This window comes from Eretmochelys imbricata, chromosome 1, assembly GCF_965152235.1.
Source record: "Eretmochelys imbricata isolate rEreImb1 chromosome 1, rEreImb1.hap1, whole genome shotgun sequence".
In the NCBI taxonomy this organism is placed as follows: Eukaryota; Metazoa; Chordata; order Testudines; family Cheloniidae; genus Eretmochelys; species Eretmochelys imbricata.
Window position 1 is genome coordinate 343,882,365 of NC_135572.1, and position 22,200 is coordinate 343,904,564.

Consider the following 22,200-nt stretch of genomic DNA (forward strand, 5'->3'; position numbering starts at 1 on the left):
ACTAGTGGCACCTTAGAGACTAACCAATTTATTTGGGCATAAGCTTTCATGAGCTACAGCTCACTTCATCGGTTGCATCCGATGAAGTGAGCTGTAGCTCACGAAAGCTTACGCTCAAATAAATTGGTTAGTCTCTAAGGTGCCACTAGTACTCCTTTTCTTAAAGAGATGAATGAGACACAAGGAGAACAAAACGTGGAGAACACAGACAGATAGGAATTACCAGACACTAACAAACTCATGGTTAATCTAGACCACTTTCTTGTCTGTTCTGCTGATTGATCTGTCTGATGCTGGCCTCTGTCTATCCTTTGGATTCTTTCTCCCATAAGAAGTACCAGCAATTGCACTCAAATTGTTTGTGCAAACAGTTCTGATAAGGTTCTCATCTTCAGATGACAAGTCTGCAAAGCAGATATACATCGCATTCTTCCAGGGTCCATGCTGGCTGTGATGTCTCCTTGAAAAAGCATCATCTTTCCCGGGACTCAACTGAAAAAAGCAAAGCTGGGCTTCATATGGAAGGCTGCATAGTCTCTCACAAGATTCATGGTGTCCTGGCCTTGCAGCATTTCCAGCCTTTATTATATGCTGGAACTCCCTGCTTAGTGTCTCCCTCCCAGTTCCTCTCTAGCCTTAAATCATTTGAGAGAATTGCCACATGGTCTTTGTTGCAAGTCAGTGAACAGTAGCTCTGGCTTTAGCTAGGCAGATCAAAGAAGCATGAGCCTGAACTGTTCTTGAAATATGTTTATTCTGTAAGTGCTCAGGAAGATCCCTATTTCGTATGGACACATGCCTCACCCACAGCCACTGAAAACATCATGGGATGGGGCTAGTAACTAGTTTTCAAAGGCAGCAGTAAGAGAAGCCATCTGGTTAAGAGTTTGTGGTCCTGTTCTGTGCTCTGGACGCTTAACGTATACCTCAACAGGGGAGCACTTACTCTTTTCCGTATTCCAGAGAGTGCTCCCTTTGGGGCGGAAAATCAGTGATGCTCTACTTGGATGGCTTTGATTACTTTCCCCACCAGCAGCACATGCTCTCTCAAACCTCAGGGGCTCTTGAAGTTACGAAGAGTCCAACGGGTGAGACCCTCAGTTTAGATCTTTCTCAGAAATCTGATGCACAGTGTTGATTCCAAATGCCCCTCTTCAGCATGTCTGAGAATGAATGTTCTTTTTCTCCCTTAGTGCTAATAAAAGGTCTTAAACAGCTGCATGAGAACCAAAAAAACAACCCAGGGCACCAGCTTTCGGAAAACAAATCTGGAAGTGGGTTATCAAACACTCATTCCAATTCAGGGGTTCAGCATGTACAGATTCGAGTGGCTCACTTGGAGGAGAATGCAGGCAACTCTCCGAGTCCTATGGCAGCTTTGCAGATTCCAGTCCAGATTACTCATGTCTGTAAGTAGTTGAAACTCATACTTGTTATGTCCTACAATAAAACCTAAAGGTTTCTTGTTTTAAGATGATTAGGGTCCTACCAAATTCATGGCCATGAAAAACACATCACAGACTGTGAAATCTGGTCTTTTGTGTGCTTTTACCCTATATTATGCAGACTTCACGGGGGAGACCAGCGTTTCTCAAATTGGGGGTCCTGACCCAAAAGGGAGTTGCGGGGGGGGGGGGGTCACAAGGTTATTTTAGGGGGGTTGCAGTATTGCCACCCTTACTTCTGCGCTGCCTTCAGAGCACCCAGTTCTGAAGGCAGCGCCCCGCCAGCAGCAGCACAGAAGTAACGGTGGTAATACCGTACCCTGCCACCCTTACTTCTGCGCTGCTGCCTTCAGAGCTGGGTGGCCACAGAGTGGCGGCTGCTGACTGAGGGCCCAGCTCTGCAGGAAGCAGCACAGAAGTAAGAGTGGCAATACCACACCCTGCCATCCTTACTTCTGCGCTGCTTCTGGTGGTGGCTCTGCCTTCAGAACTGGGCTCCTGGCCAGCAGCCACTGCCCTCCAGCTGCCCAGCTCTGAAGGCAGCACCACTGCCAGCAGCTGTGCAGAAGTCCGGGTAGCAGTACTGCAACCCCCCCACAGTAACTTTGGGATCCCTTCACAACTTTTTGGGTCAGGATCCCCACAGTTACGACACCGTGAAACTTCAGATTTAAATAGCTGAAATCATGAAATTTACTATTTTTAAAATCCTATGACCATGAAATTGACCAAAATGGACCATAAATTTAGTAGGGCGCTAAAGATGATGAAGAAATGCAAGTATCTTACAGCATTTAGGTCTGAGTGCCACTCGGATCTTGTGGTTATAGGACAGGACTGAGAGTTGGGAAACCTGTGTTCCATTTCCAGCTGTACCTCAATTTTGATATGTGACCCTGCACAGATCATTTGTAGATGATGATTATTATTGTGTGTATCTGTATTGCAGTAGCACCCAGAGGTCCCAGTCAGGGCCCCATTGTGTTACATGCTGTACACGCACACACATCCAAGCTTACAATCTAATAATACCTTTCTCACAGGGTCTATACAGGTTCCTATGATGGAAAATACTATGTGTGTTGTTTATTATGACAACAATACACAATAATTATCATGCCCTTAGCCCCTTCTACTCTTGTTCAGAAATCAGTGAGTTTAATGTTACTGTACATGACCTCCCTCGCACACATCTGAGACGGTGTCTGAAATGCTAGAAAACAACCAGCACTGGATATGTCAAAGGATATGCGCAACCAGTTCAGAGAGGAGGAGTCTGTACATTGCACACACAGATAGTACAGGATTTTGCTTCAGTTTTCAGTCGCATTCACCATAGGGTAATGAAAGACTCTGACCCTGTCTGTATTAAGGAAATTAACATACTTCAATATGTTTACTCTTACTGTGGATGTGCCAGGCTAACACAAAGCAGGGTTACACTGACTGCAGGAGTAAGACCCACGTTGTGTACATCTGCATTTTGGATTTGCACTAGTATGACAACTGTGCCATGGTATGCAGCAGAGCCAAATGGTTACTACAGTGCAGATTCAATACCAATTTGAAGGACAAATGAGGATAGTCAATATTGCATCTATAATTTTTTAAAATGAAAATATATATACAACTTGTATGAATGTGCTTGTATTCCTTTGCCCCTCCATCACTGAAATACCACTTAGATTCTGAGATTGTAAATAATTCAGAGTAGGGACTGTCTTCATATTAGGGATGTACAATGTTAACCAATAAGCATCAGTCTTAACAGTAATGTATTCAGTTAACATTTAAATGCCTAATGTACACATTGAAAACGCCGCAGCAGTACCATTTCATAGTATATGTGGAACTAGGTTCTGCATTGTTAGGAGTCGGGACCATTGCTATGAAACTGACTTCATAGGCACAGGAACTAGGAGTGCAGAGGTGCTGCAGCTCCCCTACGTTTTACATGGGGCTCCGCTGCTGGCCCAGGGTCCAGGCTGCTGGCCCTGCACCCAGCCTCAGCCCCTTTACCCCCGTCCAAGTCCCCCTCTCCTGGAGACACGGCCGCGCTCCTGGCCCCAGCTTGCGGGGGTGGAAGGGTTGGACAGGGGTAAGGGGGTTAGCTTTCAGCACCCCTTCTATTAAAAATGTTCCAGTGCCATGACCGACATCACACTTTGATAGCATTAAACCTTCAAACAACATCATGTAGGTTATAGTGATTTTTGGTAACTGTGGTTCCATAGTGAAGATGGAGCAATCGAAAAGGAGTAATGCCTGGAATCATTTCACAAAAACAACCGAAGACACCACTAAATGTAAGCTGTGTAATCTAGAGCTGAGGTGTGTAAACAGCACCAAAGCAATGCTGAACCATATGAAGCTGAAACATCCCTCTGTTTCATGTGAAAAAGAAGACAAAAATCAAGCAACGCTGACAGCGTTTGTTTCTGATAGTTCAAGAAAATGCAACACACAACATGATGAAAAATAACGGAGTTTTTGTGCACCATGATCACTACAGATATGCTGCCTGTAAGTGTCATTGAGGGTACAGGTTTTCGTGCATTGATGAGTTTTGTAGAACCTGAATACCATGTGCCTGTGAGACAGACTGTAACCTTGCAACTAGAGAAGTGCTATGAAGACTGTGTGAAGTCTGTCTGGGGAAAAATTGGAAAATGCCAGTAAAGTAGCTTTCACCATTGACTGCCGGACAGCATTAACTACAGAAAGCTATATGACTGTCACTTGCCATTATATTGAAAATTGGGAGCTTCGATCCACCTTCTACAAACCGAAAGTATAGCAGAACGACACATAGCGGAAAACCTTGCTGAAAAATTAAACACTACAGTGGAAAGATGGGGTCTGGCATGCCGTGTCTTGGTGTGCGTACACAATCATAGAATCTTAGAATATCAGGGTTGGAAGGGACCTCAGCAGGTCATCTAGTCCAACCCCCTGCTCAAAGCAGGAGCAATCCCCAACTAAATCATCCAATAATGCAAGCAACATTGTGCTTGCACACCAAGGTATGTTACATGGGAATCTGTCAATTGTTTTGCCCATACTTTGCAACTAGCCATAAATGATGGGTTTTCTTCAAGTAGTGTGGATCATGCTGTTGCAGCTGCAAGTAGACTAGTTGCACACTTCCACCACAGCACTGTGGCTGCAAAAGCACTTGAAAGAAAACAAACACAGCTTCAGGGTAAGCGACACCATCTGATCCAGTCATGTAAAACTTGCTGGAATTCAGTAGATGACATGTTAGAAAGACTCGGTGAGCAAAGGTGGGCTAATAACAGCTGCGCTTTCAGATAGCTCTGTAACAAAACAATCTAATGCCCAAATGCTTCAGCTACAAGATGAGCACTGGCAATTAATAGAGAATATTTTACCAGTACTTTCGGCTTTAAAATGCGCTACAACTGCCATGTCTGCTGAACAGTCAGTGTCAATTTCAAATATTTATTCAATTTGCAACAATCTTCTCCAAACTCACCTCAGGAGCGAAGCTGCTGTCCAAAAGGGAAAAGTCGCTGATTTCAAGGCGGCTGTTCATTGTTCTCTGGAGCATCACATGAAACCTACCAATCCTGCCAAACCTCCACTTATTGCCTCCTTGTTAGAGCTACATCATAAACACATGCGGTTTCTTTCGCCTGTTGTCCAAAAAGCAAAGCTTCTGCAACTTGCATCGATGTTAGAAATAGAAGAACCTCTGAGTGCTAGGGCTGAACCAAGAAGTGCTGAACCGGGTGAGCCAGTGCCATAAAAAATGCGTGAAACTCAGAAGAGTGCTATAGTGATGCTTTTAGGTGGTGATTATACCAAAAAGGAGAATGAGGAGAATGCAGTAGAAAATGAACTGTAAAATTAATTCAGGGAACTTTGTCCTTCATTGGAATGCAGTCCACTGGAGGGGTGGAAAGTCAATGCACAGCATTTTCCAAGGCTTGGAAAACTGGCAGAAAATTACCTGTGCATTCCAGGAATGTCTGTGCCTGCAGAACATGTGTTTTCCAACGCTGGCCTTGCTGTTAATCGGCTGCACACAAGACTGACACCAGAGTATATGAACATGTTAATTTTTCTTAACAAAAATCAGTAGTAGAGGTGAAATTCTAATCAGAGTTTTTGTGGGTTTGGACGCTAGGGATATTATGTAAAAAGTTAAACAAAAAAGTGGGTTTTACACACAAGATTGGCTGTTTATGTTGTTACTAAAGGCACTTGACAAAGATCATATATATGTGTGGTAGATTCATTGTGAACCAGTGGTGCTGGAACATTTTTAATAGTGGGGGTGCTGAAAGCCAGTCCCCTTACCCCTGTCCACCCCACCCCCCCAAAAAGCTGGGGCCAGGAGCAAAGCCATGTCTCCGGGAGCAGGGGACCTGGACGGTGTAAGGGGGCTGGGCTCGGGGTCAGCAGCTGGGGCCCCCGGGACATGGGGCTGGCAGTGGAGCCCTTGGTGCAGGGCGGCAGCCAGAGCCCCATGTAAAATATGGGGGTGCTATAGCACCCCCCACACTCCTATTTCCCATGCCTATGTTTTGAACTCGTTAACAGTTAAATGTTTAACTGATACAATTTTAATAGTTTAAACAGTTACTTTTATTAAACACTACTTCATCCCTACTTCATATGTGTTTGTATGGTACCTAGCACATAGGGTTTGCAGCTTCTGGGCTCTACTGCAATGTAAGTTTTTAATCATTCTTTCGAATTTCTGGAAATTTACTATCTTTTGTTTTCACTTAAACTCATAAACTGTAAATTAATATTTTCTACCTCTTGTTTCACTTTGCCACCACTGGGGCAAAGAGTTAAATATTGTTTACTGTGCCCTTTTTTCCTTATTCTTTACATTAGCTGTTCATTGGGAAGATCATTCAAAAGAATTACTGGGCATTTTAGTGTTTTGAATGTCCTTTTCAGAGGCAGCTAAGGGTAGGTCTACACTACCCGCCGAATCAGCGGGTGGCAATTGATATATCGGGGGTCAATTTATCGTGTCTAGTCTAGACGCGATAAATCGATTCCTGAGCGCTCTCCCGTCGACTCCGGAACTCCAGCACCGCGAGAGGCGCAAGCAGAGTCGATGGGGGAGCGGTGGCAGTCGACTCACCGGTGTGAAGACACCATGGTAAGTCAGTCTAGGTACGTTGACTTCAGCTATGCTATTCTTGTAGCTGAAGTTGCGTACCTTACATCAACTCCCCCCCAAGTGTAGACCAGGGCTAAGAGTTCTTAGTAGTTCCATCTGCAGCAGATGAAACAGCATAAGACAAAGAAAAGGGGGAAAGAATCACATTCATAAAAGTTAGATGGAAACATATCCTAAGGGACAACAAGGCTGCGAGCTTTCAGCTAGAGAAACCAGGCAGCAATAGAAACAATTTAAGGATGACCTACAAATGAAAAACCAAAAAGGAGTTGTGTCCTCCTTTGCTGCTTTTGTTGTATTAAAAAAACTGTGTACCTCACTTGAAAAAAAAAAAAATTCTATCTGGAAATAGCAGGAATGTCAAGTCTGGTTTTCCTGGTTCTGGAGGAGGACTTGCTGCAGGTCTCACAGAGGTGGATTTGGAGCCAAGACATTAATTGCAGGGGAGGTGTTGATGAGAAGGTTTAAGATTCCCTTCTCTCAGACGTTCACTCAGGGCTTGTCTACACATACAGGTTATATTGCTTTAACTCTACTTCGTTAAAGTGGCACAAGCTCCCTGTATGAATACAGTGATACTGGTACAAAAGTGTGTATACAGCATAGCTTATTCCCATACAGGAAGGGGAATAAATAAGCTATACAAGTAGAATCACATTTACTTCCTGGGTACTTCTAATGTTTTTCCCACCAGTTCTCCAGTCAGAGTTTTCCAAAGCAGATAAGACCTGCATTTCCAGTATAAAAAACAAACACTGGCAAGGTGCAGGGGCGTTGTTTGTGCATCATAAAGAAGCCAGAAGAAGAGCGCACACCCCTTTGTTTCTTTTTGCAGGTCTCCTTTAAAGTGAGCATATTTCTTTTGGCAGAACTGTCACACAATTCAAACAAAAATGCTGAAAAATGTGTGCTGCTGTGCTTCCCTGCTGATACAGTGCCTCGAAACGGAAGGTTTAAAATGTCACTTTTATTTACCTGCTCCAGAGAGTGCAGGCATGAGTTCAGATTCTGTGCACTAATACTCGGGGGAATACTAATCCCAAACCACTGGACAGCAGAAAGTGTCCATAATTCTGGAAACACAACTTGGCATAAACCATGACTCTTGCTTCTCTCTCTCCCCAGATCAGACATTCATAGATTTTAAGGCCATAGCGATTCCCTGAATTAATTACTGCTTCAAGTCCAATAGCTGTGGTTAAACTACAAAATATAGTTTAGAAAAATGTCCAATCTTGATTTTAAAATTTCCGGTGACGGAGAATCTACCATAACCCTTGGTAAATCTTTCCATTGCTTAATTATCCTCCCTGTTAAATACAGATTAGAAATAAGGCAAATTTTTGTCCAGTTTCAACTTCCAGCCTTTGGATCTTGTTATACCTTTTTCTGCTAGATTGAAAACAACTTAACAAATTTCTGTTGCCCATAGAGGTACTTCTAGACTGTGATCAAATCACCCCTTAAATTTCACTTTAAGCTACGTAGATTGAGCTCCGTGAGCCTCCTGCTGCTAGGCATGGTTTCCAAACCTTTTAATCATCTCAAAGCTGTCCTCTGAACCCTCTACAATTTTTCAACACCTTTCTTGAAGTGTGGAAATTAGAACTGGACACAATATTCGAGTAATGTTTGCACGAGTGCCAAATGCGGAGATAACATAAACTCCATTAGCCCTTTTGGCCACAGCATCACAATGGGAGCTCGTGGTCATCATGAACCCCTAAGTCTTTGTCAGATTCATTGTGGGGTAGAGTGTCCCATCCTGTAAGTATGGCCTATATTTTTTATTCCTAGATGTTTGACCTTACATTTGGCCAAACTGAAACACACATTGTTTCCTTGTTCCCCAGCTTACCAAGCAATCCAGATCACTCTGTGTCAGTGACTTGCCCTCTGCATTATTTACCACTTCTCCAATCCTTGTGTCGCCTACACACTTTATCAGTAACGATTTTATGTTTTCTTCCAGGTCACTGATAAAAGTGTTAGAGTGGAGACAAAAACTGATCCCTGCAGGATCCCACTAGAAACACGCCTATTCAGTGATGATTCCATTTACAATTACATTTGAAGACCTATCAGTTCAAAGTGTCACGCGGTACCAATTGCATGCCGTACAGAAGTCTAAGGTACACTTACACTGCAGCTGGGAATGAGGCTCTCCGTTTAGGTAGACAGACTTGGGCTCATGGGTTAGCGTTAGTGCACTAAAAATAGCAGTGTGGATGTAGGGGCACTGGCAGAGGCTCAGGCTAGCCATCTGAGCTCAGACCCACCTGTCCCACTGGGTCTGAATTCAAGTCGCTAGTCTGTGCCTCCGCCAATGCCCCAGTCTCCACACTTATTTTTAGCACCCTGGTTCGAGCCTCACCAACACAAGTCTGTCTATTTGGGCCTGGCTCACTCCCAGCAGCATTGTGGACACGGCCTAAGTGTATTACATCAACACTATTCATCTTTATCAACCAAACTTGTGATCTCATTAAAAATCTGAAGTTTGTGACAAGATCTATTTTCCATAAACCAGTGTTGCTTGGCATTAACTATATGATTCTGTGTTCATTCTTTATTAATCGAGTGTTTTACCAGGAAATCCATCATTCTGCCCAGTGCCAGGCTAACAGGCCTATAATTAAGGCTACCATTTAGTCACAGGTATTTTTAGTAAAGGTCATGGACACGTCAAGGGCAATAAACAAAAATTCACTGCCCATGACCTGTCCATTACTTATACTATAAATACCCCTGAGAAAATCTGGGGGGGGACACTGCTGTGAGGGGTGCCCCAGGGAGCCACTGCTGGGGAGGTAGCCACTGCTGGTGTGGGGCCAGTGGCACCAGTTGCTGCCGAGCAGCAGCTGCTCCAGCTGCCCAGGGACCGCTATGGGGGCTGCCAACAGTGGCTGCTCCAGCCACCTGGGGTCAGTTGCTGGGGGCCAGCCACACCGGCCACTGCTCAGGCGGTCCCTGGGGCCATCGGTGTGGCTCTCTGCAGGGCTGCCCAAGTGGTTGACTGCAAAGCCTCTCCAGGAGCAGACAGTGTGGCTGTCCCCGGGGCTACCTGGGCAGTTGGCGTCAGAGCCAGCTGCTTGGGTTGCCTTGGGGTCAGCCACACTGGCCTCCACAGAAGTCACGGAGGTCACGGAAAGTCACAGAATCCGTGACTTCTGAGACAGACACGGAGCCCTACCTATAATTACTTGAATCATCCTGATTACCCTTTTTAAATGTTGGCATGATATTAGCTTTTATCTAGCCCTCAGAAACTTCCCCAGTTTTCCACAATATATGGAAAATCAAAATTAACAGTCTAGAGTGCTCCTCAGCCAGCTCTTTTAAAACTTGTGGGAAGCAAATTATCTGGACCTGCTGATTTTATAATGTCTAACTTTAGTAGCTGCTATTTAATAGCCTCCTTCCTGTTCAAACTGCTTGCAGTAACCCAGTGAAACAGTCAAGCTCCTATGGTATTAGCATTTGTACCTTCAGTAGGTTGCAGCCATTACATACAATGTGATTAAATATACTTGAGTGCATCTTGCCCTTCATCCATTGGTGCACATACACATTATAGGAGGACAGAGAGGAATGCAAATATAGGGCCAGTTTTCAGCTGGTGTGGATCAACACAGAACATAACTGTATTGACTTGTCACTGATTTACACCAGCTGAGGATCTGACCTATAGAGTGGTCTTATGGATACTTATTCCAGAATATTATTTCTTTTAAAATGTCATTACAAACATAAATCATGAGATCCCTTTAACGTCATTTTGTTTTTTGATCCGTATGCAGTTAATCATACTTTCTTCCCTCTATTTCCATCTCATGTAAGATGGTTTCTTTAAAGAGTATTGTATTCTAGATACAAACTAGAGAACCTTGCCATTAGTACTACAGTCAGTTTTCTTTCTCTCAGCACTGGGAGTAGCAATACCCTGCTTGACACCCTTCTGTGCTGACACATTTTGGTTTACATGTGGCTTTTTGATTTTTTTCCTACTCCCATAGCCTCAACTGATTCTCCTGCTGCTGCTGTCGACTCTGAGACAATAACACTAAATAGTGGAACACTACAGACCTTTGAGATTCTCCCAGTAAGTAACACAGAACTTGCCTTGCAATATCACACTTATTCATTAAATACGGTTAAATTGTTACATTTTTGTAGTTGATTTCCAAAATGGGGAAGGGAGAAGGGAGAATTTAATGGTGATTCTAAAGTAAACTTCTGTTACAAAATCCAGAGCAAAATGTGTACCTAGTTGTAATTAGTTAGAGCTGTGAAGGTTCAGTATGAAATATTAACTCTTGTGAAACCATCTTATAGCAGGTTTCAGTGACAGCCATGTTAGTCTGTATCAGCAAAAAGTAAAGGAGGACTTGTGGCACCTTAGAGACAACAAATTTATTTGGGCCTAAGCTTTCGTGGGCTAGAACCCACTTCATCGGATGTATGAAGTAAAAGATACAGGAGCATATATAAATACATGAAGGGATGTGGGTTGCTTTACCAAGTGTTACGTCAGTCTAATGTGATAAATCAATTAACAGCAGGATATCAAGGCAGGAGAAAAAACTTTTGAAGTGGTAAGAGAGTGGCCTATTACAGACAGTTGACAAGAAGGTGTGAATAACAGTAGGGAGAAATTAGTATTGGGGAAATTAAGTTTTTGTAGGTTTCAGAGTAGCAGCAGTGTTAGTCTGTACCCGCAAAAAGAACAGGAGTACTTGTGGCACCTTAGAGACTAACAAATTTATTTGAGCATAAGCTTTCGTGGGCTACAGCCCACTTCATAGGATGCATGGCAGAGGGGCATTGCTGGCACATGATGGCATATATCACATTGGTAGATGTGTAGGTGAACAAGCCCCGGATGGTGTGGCTGGGCCCTATGATGGTGTCCCTTGAATAGATATGTGGACAGAGTTGGCACCGGGGTTTGCAGCAGGGTTTGGTCCTGGGGTTGGTGTTTTTGTTGTGTGGTGTGTAGTTGCTGGTGAGTATTTTCTTTAGGTTGGGGGGCTGTATGTAAGCGAGGACTGGCTATGATATACATATGCTATATATATATATTGCTATATATGCCATTATAGGGCCTAATCACATCAGCCACACTATCAGAGGCTCGTTCACCTGTACATCTACCAATGTGATATGTGCCAGCAATGCCCCTCTGCCATGTACATTGGCCAAACCGGACAGTGTCTACGCATAAGAATAAATGGACCAAATCTGACATCAGGAATCATAACATTCAAAAACCAGCAGGAGAACACTTCAATCTCTCTGGTCACTCAATAACAGACCTCAAAGTGGCAATTCTTCAACAAAAAAACTTCAAAAACAGACTCCAACGTGAAGCTGCGGAACTGGAATTAATTTTCAAACTAGACACCATCAGATTAGGCCTGAATAAAGACTGGGAATGGTGGGTCATTACAAAAACTTAATTTCCCCAATACTAATTTCTCCCTACTGTTATTCACACCTTCTTGTCAGCTGTCTGTAATGGGCCACTCTCTTACCACTTCAGAAGTTATTTCTCCTCCCTTGGTATTCTGCTGTTAATTGATGTATCTCGTTAGACTGACCTAACACTTGGTAAAGCAACCCACATCCTTTCATGTATTTGTACCTGCTCCTGTATCTTTTACTTCATACATCCGATGAAGTGGGTTCTAGCCCATGAAAGCTTAGGCCCAAACAAATTTGTTAGTCTCTAAGGTGCCACATCTTATAGCAGTGTATGTTTAATATTTTTATTTTAATAAAAATCTTTCTTATAAGTGGAGTTTATAACACGAGAGACCCTTGCTGGCAAAAGATCCCCCTATGCCTGTACCATTCATCCCATTATTGGTAGGGCACGGTCTCTCTCTACTATTAGTCCTGGCTGTGGCAAATGGGAGCTCTGGGAGGCCATATCCTCACTGAACAGCTGTAGCAAGAGTGGCCTGTCTCCTTGTCACTCCTCTCTGGGAGCAAGACCAGGAAGTCAAGAATCTCTCCTTATCTTTCCCCTCATGGGATACTGGCATCTTTTATCTCCCTTCTTCCCCCTCCTCCCCCCCGCCGTTTTCATCTGGTCAGCCAGGGCCCAATCCAGCTCACATTGGGTCTTTCCATTGACTTCAATGGGAGTTGGATCATGTCCCAGCAGAGGGGCAGACAAGAATTAACCTATCAGTGGGTGGAAATTGCTGCATTCCAAGTGGATTTAGGATAGCAGAACTTGCTTTTACCAGAGTGAAATTTCACTATAAGATGTGTGAAAAGATTCTGCACCAACGCGGTTCAGGATTTTCACTCCAGTTTAACCATGTCCCCTTGTTAACTTTTCTATCCATAGCTGAACAGGAGAAGGGACTAAACAGAACCCTGCACTACCCTGTAGGAGAAAGTCCTTAGGGCAGAGAGACAGTTGCGAGGACCTCAGATAATTAGTTCTTCACTAATTTAGTTTATTGAAGAAAAATGAGGTTTTTACAGTTACTCCAATTAAATTGTGGTAAGTAACACAGGGAAGGAGTTATTTCAGTACTGTTTCTAGCTAGCTAAACTCCCTATAAGTGAGTGCGCTAAGAGCTTTAAACATGGTTCAGGAAGTGGGGAATTTTTGTATTGACTGTTTTTTCCCTTTCTTAGTCCTTCCATCTCCAGCCTACTGGAACTCCGGGCACTTACTTATTACAGACAAGCTCAAACCAAGGTCTTCCTTTAACACTGACTACCAGTCCGACAGTGACCCTGACAGCTGCTGCCGCTCCTGCCTCCCCAGAGCAGATCATAGTCCATGCCTTATCAGTATGTATCTTGAAGAGTTAGAATGCCGAAACATCTTGGGAAAAGGGTGGGCTAATAATTATTGCCTATCAGCTGCTGTGGTTACAGCAGGCCCCTAGTTACCTCCGTATGCTAAGGTTACAAAATAGTTCCCAGTGCATACACCTTTCTGACATGCTTATAACTTTCCATAATATTCCCTTTGGAGCTGAAATTTTCCATGCTCACTCTCTGTCTAGTCACAGGTAGAGTAAAATTCTTTTGGCCATTTTAAAATTATTGAAGAGTGAGAATTTCCCATTTTAAAAAAACCCAACTCTTCAAACCACAGGCTGCAGAAAACTTGCTGAAGTTTAAAATTTGGCATGGGCATAGTCCTTATTGGAGATTAGTTGTTTGGTTGAAGATTAAACTGGTTTGAACGTGATGTCTCCCTCTAGTGGTTGACCTCAACAAAATTTAAATCTGTTACCTACAACTTTTTATTTATAGGATTTTCTAAGATCTTATCACTGAAATCTTCACATCTATGAATTAATTTGTCCTCCCACAACCTTTGTAAGGTAGGGAAGTATTGTGACTGGTTAGCAGAGGGTGACAGCTGACAGATATTGGAAGTCACATAGGAAATTTGTTGCAGTTATAGAAATAGAACTCTGATCTCCTGAATCTAGGACTATTATTTTAACTGTAACCACTTAGCTCAAGGAGTATGAGCTTGTGCTTTTGGAACTGAAGGTATCCGGTTTGATCACCGCTGATGACTTTTCTGTCTCGAGTTAAATAATACTTAAGCTTATCACTATCCTCAGAATTATAGAATTATAGAATATCGCGGTTGGAAGGGACCTCAGGAGGTCATCTAGTCCAACCCCCTCTCAAAGCAGGACCAGTCCCCAACTAAATCATCCCAGCCAGGGCTTTGTCAAGCCTGACCTTAAAAACCACAAAGGAAGGAGATTCCCCCACCTCCCTAGGTAACCCATTCCAGTGCATCACCACTCTCCTAGTGAAAAAGTTTTTCCTAATATCCAACCTAGACCGCCCCCACTGCAACTTGAGACCATCACTCCTTGTTCTGTCATCTGCTTCATACATCTGAGAACAGTCTAGATCCAGCCTCTTTGGAACCCCCTTTCAGGTAGTTGAGAGCATCTATCAAATCCCCACCTAATTCTTCCCTTCTGCAGACTAAATAATCCCAGTTCCCTCAGCCTCTCCTCATAAGTCATGTGCTCCAGCCCCCTAATAATTTTTGTTGCCCTCCGCTGGACTCCTTCCAATTTTTCCACATCCTTCTTGTACTGTGGGGCCCAAAACGGGACACAATAATCCAGATGGGGTACTCCTTCTTTGTTACAAACAGCAAGGAAGAAATGTTGTCTAATAGTGAGATCACAGGATGGAGATTCAGAACTCCCCTGGGTTCTAGCTGCAATTCTGCCATTGATTCACTTTACCTTGCTATGCCCCTCTTTCTTTACTCCTCCATAAACTAGATATAACAGTTTTAATCAGGTTGCAGATTCATAGAGTTGAAGGCCAGAAGGGACCATCAGAGCATCTAGTCTTATCTCCTATATGTCACAGACCATTAAATTTCACCCAGTTACCCATGTATTGACCGCAATAACTTGTGTTGGACTAAAGATAGGTGAAAAACCCACAAAGTGCTAAATACTGTTTATTTTGTATCCTTTGTTAATACTTCTTACAGCCAGAACATTTGCTGAATGCAAGTGATAATGTCACAGTGCAGTGCCACACACCGAGTGTCATAATTCGCACTGTTGCTACTGAAGACATCTCCTCTGTAACCCAGGCAGAACTTACTGTCGATTCACACATTCAGTCAGCTGACCTGTCAGATCCTCCAAGTACCTTGGAAACAGATACTTTTCCACATGACATCCATCAGTCCAAGCTGAGCAATGAAGAGCAGTCTGCCTATATTGACGATGACTCCTCCAAATTCAGTGGCAGAAATAGCACCGAACTGATAGATGGGGTGATGGTAAGAACTGAAGAGGAAATTTCAGATACAGACCTCAAACGTGAAGAGGATTCCCACTCCAATTTAACTGACACTTATGTCACTGAGGTAAGGAAGTGTATGATGGAAACTATCAGAATATGTGAAACTACTGCCTCTAAGGCCTTGTCTACACTACCCAGGTAAGTTGACCTAAGTTAGACTACTCCAGCTATGTGAATAACTTAACTGGACTTGACATACCTTAGGTCGACTTACCCCGTGTCTTCACTGCGCTGCATCAACGGGAGATGCTCTCTGGTCGACTTACCGTACTCTTCTTGGAGAGCTAGAGTACCAAAGTCGACCAGAGAATGCTCTGCCGCCGATTTAGCGGGTCTTCACCAGACCTGCTAAATCGACACTTGCTGCATCGATTGCAGCAGCGTGGATCTCCCTAGTAGTGAAAACAAGCCTTCAGGGAGAGAGAAAGTGAAGGTTCAAGATAAAGGCCTGATGAGAAAATTAAGGTGTCCTTATGAGTGTGTCAATAGTGCTGCTTTTTAATTCAGTCTTCTAGTGTTTTAGCTCCATGAGCATTTTGTGAAGAGGCTTTTTCTGTCTCAGAACTTCGTAAACCCTTACATGTTGGGAAGTGGTGGTAGTTAGATCAAGGCTAGGGTTTGGGTTCAGATTCAGTGGCACAGAAAACTCACAAGTGGGCTAGGAATCTGGACTCCCCAAGTCCTCATCTTGAGGATTTTGCTTTAATGCAGGTAGGTAACATAACATAGTGTGACCCAGCTAGTATGGATCAAAGCAGTGAACTGATGGTTTATGGTTTTAGGCGATAAACAAGCCAGCTATTTGTCTACCAAGTCACTGTCTTTTCTTTACAAATATATTGTGTGAGCAAGGGAGAGGTGAAGTACAGTATTTCTCACAGTCAACTTTTTACTCTACTAATCTCGCTAGTGTCCCCTTAGCTGCAGCAGACCTTTCATGACTTTTTTGCAGGATTTGATTGGTTAAGCGGAATAGTCCGATTATTAAATGCTCAAACACTTCAGTAAAGATTCAGTTGTGAAACAAATTACAATCTCACACAGCTCAACATCTCAGATGCAGCCACGTGTTTATCTAAATAAGTATAACACTGGAGCCATTGTATAGGCTTGATCAGGGGTGGGCAAACTACAGCCCGCAGGCCACATCCGGCTGTCCAGCTGGTTTAATTCGGCCCTTGAGCTCCCGCTGGGGAGCGGGATCTGGATCTGGGGCTTGCCCTGCTCCCATGCTCCAGCCAGGGAGTGGGTTCGGAGGCTGCTCTGCGTGTGTCTGCCGAGGCTCCTGGAAGCAGTAGCATGTCCCCGCTCCGGCTCCTGCGTTTAGGGGCAGCCAGGGGGCTCTGTGCGCCACCCCCGCAGCTCCCATTGGCTGGAAACTGCAGCTAATGGGAACTGCAGGGGCAGCATTTGTGGATGGGGCAGCGCACCGAGCTGCCTGGCCGCACCTCCGCATAGGAGCCTGAGAGGGGACATGCCGCTGCTTCCAGGAGCTGCTTGACGTAAGTGCTGCCCAGAGCCTGCACCCCTGACACCCTCTCATGCCCCCAATTCCCTTCCCCAGCCCGGAGCCCCCTCCCACACGCTGAATTCCTCATTTCTGGCCCCAACCCAGAGCCCGCACTCTGAGCCAGAGCCCTCTCCCCCCCTTTGCCCCAACAATCTGCCCCAACCCTGATCCCCCTCCGAACCCTTGGTCCCAGCCTGGAGCACCCTCCTACACCCCAAATCCCTCATCCCCAGAGCCCGCACCTCCAGCCAGAGTCCCCCCCCCCCCAAAACTCCTCATTTCTGGCCCCACCCCAGAGCCCACACTCCCAGCCAGAGTCCTCATCCCCTCCTGCACTCCAACCCCAATTTTTTGAGCATTCATGGCCCACCATACAATTTCCATACCCAGATGTGGTCCTCAGGCCAAAAAGTTTGCCCACCTCTGGGCTAGATACTATCTTTTATACCAAGCCCATACATCTTGCATGTTCTTGAATTGGAACAATTGATAGGGATTAAGTAACAAGAAATAAGATCAACTTGCATTTTATTGGGCTTGTTAGAGTTTGTTAGGTTAAGTTGCACTTCCCCTTCAACAAACTATTCTCCAAAAGGGCTAATATAACAGATGCTACAATTTTTTTTTCTCACTCAGCCAGGAATCCCACTATAATTCAGACTCTTAGGTTTTGTTTCTGCAACGGTGAACAGATATGTACATTGAACCTTCTCTCTGCTGTTCTGAGGAGCAGGATCAGTACATCCTGCACACAGTCCAAGGCTACAGACTTTCATCAATTTGCATTCTTTTTTTTTTCCCGTTAGCTGAAATGGATGCAATAATAAGCTCTACATTTTAGGCAGGTTGAGAGCTCTATTTCAGCAGTTGAATCCTTGGATTTGTCACACACAAATCAAAATAAGTTAAGTTACCATGTTCAGCCTATAAAGACAAAAATGCTAGCAATTCAAAATCTAAACTTTCAAGACATTAGTTATGGGTAAAGGTATGAAAAGATGTTAGATTGTTTAATTATTCTAGGAAGAAAAAGCAAATCGACTTGGTAATTCTCATTTGTTTATCCTCCTAGCTAAATGGAAGTTTGGGGTCTGTGCAGTTTCACTAGTGGAGATAGAGGGGAATATTTTAGCTAAGAGGAGTACTCAGGAGTAGGAGTGACTCTAAAAAGGCCTGTGTAAACTTCACTTTCTGAATAAGACATTTCTCCCCGCCTGCTGCCATTACAGTTGTGTCAGTGCATGGGAGGTATGGACTCACATTGCAGGGGTTTGATAATTATAGCTGGAAAAGTGCCCAGTTTCCTTTCCCTCTATCCCCTGTACCTTGAGGGCCAGCTTTTCAGTGTGGGCCTAGAAATCCACTCCTCAATGTTGGAAGGTATGCTATGCTGTGCTTTCTGCAGGCTGCTTCCTCACTGAATTAGGGACATCATACTTCGCACTAAGTAGTGCAAGCTAGGATCTGGTCTAATTTAGTGAGGGAGGACCCAGTTATGATACATGCATCACATACATGCGTTCCTTCATACACTGCTTGACAGCAGTTGATAAGGGGTAACCAGCTGGGTGGCCAGCCACAAAGGTGGTACTAACAAAACTGCCGAGAGGAACAGGTTTTAGTAAAACTGGCTGGACCATCCTAGCTATCCCTCTAAACAAGGGCCTCTAGCCAGCCCCAGCAGTCTCCACAGCAGCTGTGAATCTGAACAATCCGGCTATTTTCATTCTGCCAATTCCAGTCACCCCTGCTGTTCTGCAATCAGCCTTTAGCTGACAGCAGTCAAGATCACTCTTACTTAGCTGTGCTTAGAGTAGTTAAAACTTGACAGTGAAAGCAGCAGTTGTAGTTATGACTCAAGGAGAAGTGTTGGTAAGGTGTTAATTTTTTTTCTAACTTCCTTATTAAATTCACAGAAAGCAATTATAGTTGCATAAATAATTCGTGATTACAAGGCCAGAAAGGACAATTGTGATTTAGTCTGACCTCTTGTGTAAACACAGGCCATAAGACTTGCTTAAATAAAGTTGAACTAGAGAATCATTTACCCCAAAAAAGTCTTGATTTAAAAGTTTCCAGGGATCCATCCCAACCCTTGGTAAGTTTTTTTTCAATGGTTAAGTTACCCTCGCTGTTAAGTTTGCACTTGATTTCTAGTATGAATTTGTCTAGCTTCAAGTTCCAGCCATTGGATTGTGTTATAACTGTTACATTGAAGAGCCCTCTTATCTACATGGGGACCAAAACTTGATAAGTATTGTAAATATATAACGTATGTCTTAGCACATCTAGAGAAGAGTAGCCAACATAGTGAGAAATTCAGTTTATAGCCATTGTGGTTCACTTAAAACAGTACTTTTGAATATGTCTGTCATTTTCCGCTCCTTCTAACTACTGCTCGCTGTGAAAAAGATCTCAGCCACAGCCAGCACATAACCCAGTTTCTAGAAGCAAATGTTTCTGTATCCCATTATGGATAAACCTCTCGGATCTTATCCTTCAATCTCTCATCATGCAGGACCTAGGTTCTCCAGCCATAGAAGAACAAGTTGATCAGACTGCAATAGACGATGAAACTGTCCTTATTGTTCCTTCACCCCATGGTTTTATCCAGACATCGGATGATATAGACAATGAATCAGTCTTACCTCTGACAACATTAACAGGTAATATGAGACAGTTGCTTAGTGCAATTGGCCTGAAACAAGATTCTTTGGTTCAGGGGTTCTTAAACATCATTGCACCGCAACCCCCTTCTGACAACAAACATTACTACATGACCCCAGGAGGTGGGACGGAAGCCTGAGCCTGCCACTCCAGGCAGAGGGGCTGAATCCCAAGGGCTTCAGCCCCAGGCAGGGGGCCTGTAACCTGAGCCTCACCTCCCAGGGCTGAAGCCAAAGCCTTTGACCTGCCGCCAAGGGGTGAATCCCTTGGGCTTCGATTTCATCCCTGGGGTGGTGCAGGTTGGGCTTCAGCCCTGGGCCCCAGCAAGTCTAAGCCAGCCCTGGCGACCCCATTAAAACGGGGTCCCAAGCCATTGTTTGAGAACAGCTGCTTTAGTTCCATATGGTAATTGAGCTCCTCTAATCATTCTGTGCATTATAGCCTTTATCTATGGAATGTTCATATAACTTACCTTCCAAATCATTGCTGGTTTGAAACTTTAGAAATAAGCCTCTTTAGATGAAAGAAGTTGGAAGCTTTTTTAAAAACAAGGAAGTCATGCATTCATCAGTTTTCCTCCACTGCACCAATGTTAAATGACAGCTAATTAGTTTTAGACTGCTTATACTGTAGCTGGAAGAATGGTGATGGGTGGTAGCAGTTCCAGCCCTTGTGGAAACCACTCAGTGTGAGGTTTGAGTTAGAGATTGGTTTTTGTTCAGCGTGCAATTCTGTATACCTGCTTTTTAGAGGAAATTCTTTTGGAAAAACTAGAGTAGAGTAGCTACATTTTAATAGTTTTATTTAAACTGTTTCAAAGTACTACCTATGTGCTTTTGAGGTAAGTTTTTTTTAGCAATACAATAAGTTTGTCCTTAATATGTTATGGCTCATTGCAGATCCTATATTGCAACACCATGGAGAGGGATCACACATTATTGGCTCATGTTTGGACAGTCCCGATTCTGAAGATTCAAAGGATGTTGAAGACTTAGTGAGTTGTCACTAAGAAGCAGTAATCATGTCTGCTTTCTAAATGAACCTGTTTGCATCATGAAATTACAGTTGCAGCCCTGTACCACCTTCCAAAGAAAGTAGTCAGTTCACATGTTTAAAACATTCTCAAGTTGAAATGGCTACAGTGCACTTTTACTGCTCATAAGACGATGTACCTCATTTGTAAAGGGGTACAGCAGCTAACTGAAGCCCCAGTTCAGCCAGGGGTTATTAAGAGTCTCAGTTGCACACTGCTAGGATCCATCAATCATTTTGACCTGGCTGTTGCCCGTGTGTTGGACTTTATGCACCTTGAAAACTGGACGGAAACCAAGGACTGTAGCCCTTAGCTTGTTAATGCAGCAACAAGAATTAGTTTGCACACATTTCATGGAGAGTGGATGAGGATTTCTGCACTTACTGGCTCTTCTAAAATACAGAGTTAAGACTTGTTACTTTTTCCTCCTGAAATTTAGCTGAGGATATCTCAGTGACTTGAGAGGGTGAGGGCAAGGGCAGGAGCAGCATTGCAGAAGGGGTCTGTTTTCCCAATCTCATTTGACGTACCAGTATTTCCAGCACATAGGACCCTAGTTACAGATGCTTACAGGGTTGTCTTTCGCTGTTCCTGAAGAGTCTATTGCTGGCAATGGATGGAGTTGCAGAAAGAGCAGAAGTGAAAGATTTGAACTTTTGGGGGTTTTTTAAAGTAAAAAAATAATCACTACAGCAAGTTCAATAAAAGGGAAACTGATGAGAAAGGGAAAGCTACGGAGGTCCACCAGCATCCCTCTAAAACCTAGAGAACAAAAAAGCCTCTAACCTTCAGATGCCATTCCAAGTCGGGTAGAAAGACTGCCTAGCTATATTACACTTCCAGCCTCTCTCTGAAGGTGAGTTGCATGCAGCACATTAATATCTGGGCGATGGCAAGGAGGTGGTAGCACCCTTTGCAAGGTCTTGAAGAAGCAGCTCAGTAATAGTATGGGCCTATGTCCCTAAAGCAGTGGAAAGCAATTCTTTCGACCCTTCAGGCTCCTAGCAGACTGAGCAGCCTTCTAAGTGTGCGTGTGAGGGAAAATAACTCTATAAATTATTTTATTTATTTCTGTAATTAGCTCTTCATAATCAGTTGGTCTTTCAGTCTGTGGTTTTGTTAATGTGAAATTAAGTTGTAGTTTCAACAAAAGGTTGCCTAGGGAACAGAAATAATTGTATAGTCAGTTTAAACAAAAATAAAGTATTTGTCTTCTGTAACTGTAAGATGCCATTTATTTATTCTGTTACAGATCTTTGCGATGCTGCAGTTATTTGTACAATAATTTAAAAAATGCCGTTTTTTCCAAAATGAAAAAGCTTGTGCCCTTCTGAAACATCAGTATAGTTGGAATGTGCATTAAGTGCAAAGTTAGCTCTTAAATAAAAGCAAAGTGTCATGTCCTATGGCAATAATTCTTCCCAACACGAGGGACTTTAGATATACATTTACATGAAAATCATGTACTGATTATCCCTGAACAACCCATTTCTTCATCCCTGTCCAGTTGATTATCCCCTTTGTTTCTAGGGTGGAGCTAAGAACAGTCTCG

At 43.6% G+C, this 22,200-nt stretch overlaps 1 protein-coding gene across 2 annotated transcripts in view; it reads left to right on the top strand.

The window, feature by feature from the left end:
- DMTF1 (cyclin D binding myb like transcription factor 1) overlaps positions 1-22,006 on the top strand; it is a 56,103-nt gene extending 34,097 nt beyond the window's left edge. For both annotated transcript variants that reach the window (XM_077836203.1, XM_077836211.1), the window contains exons 12-17: positions 1,194-1,409; positions 10,626-10,711; positions 13,264-13,422; positions 15,119-15,502; positions 19,467-19,614; positions 20,515-22,006. In XM_077836203.1, coding sequence (XP_077692329.1) covers positions 1,194-1,409; positions 10,626-10,711; positions 13,264-13,422; positions 15,119-15,502; positions 19,467-19,614; positions 20,515-20,624 — 1,103 coding nt within the window. In that variant the 3' untranslated portion in view covers positions 20,625-22,006. The remainder of the gene's footprint in view (positions 1-1,193; positions 1,410-10,625; positions 10,712-13,263; positions 13,423-15,118; positions 15,503-19,466; positions 19,615-20,514) is intronic.
- Positions 22,007-22,200: the final 194 nt, after the last annotated feature.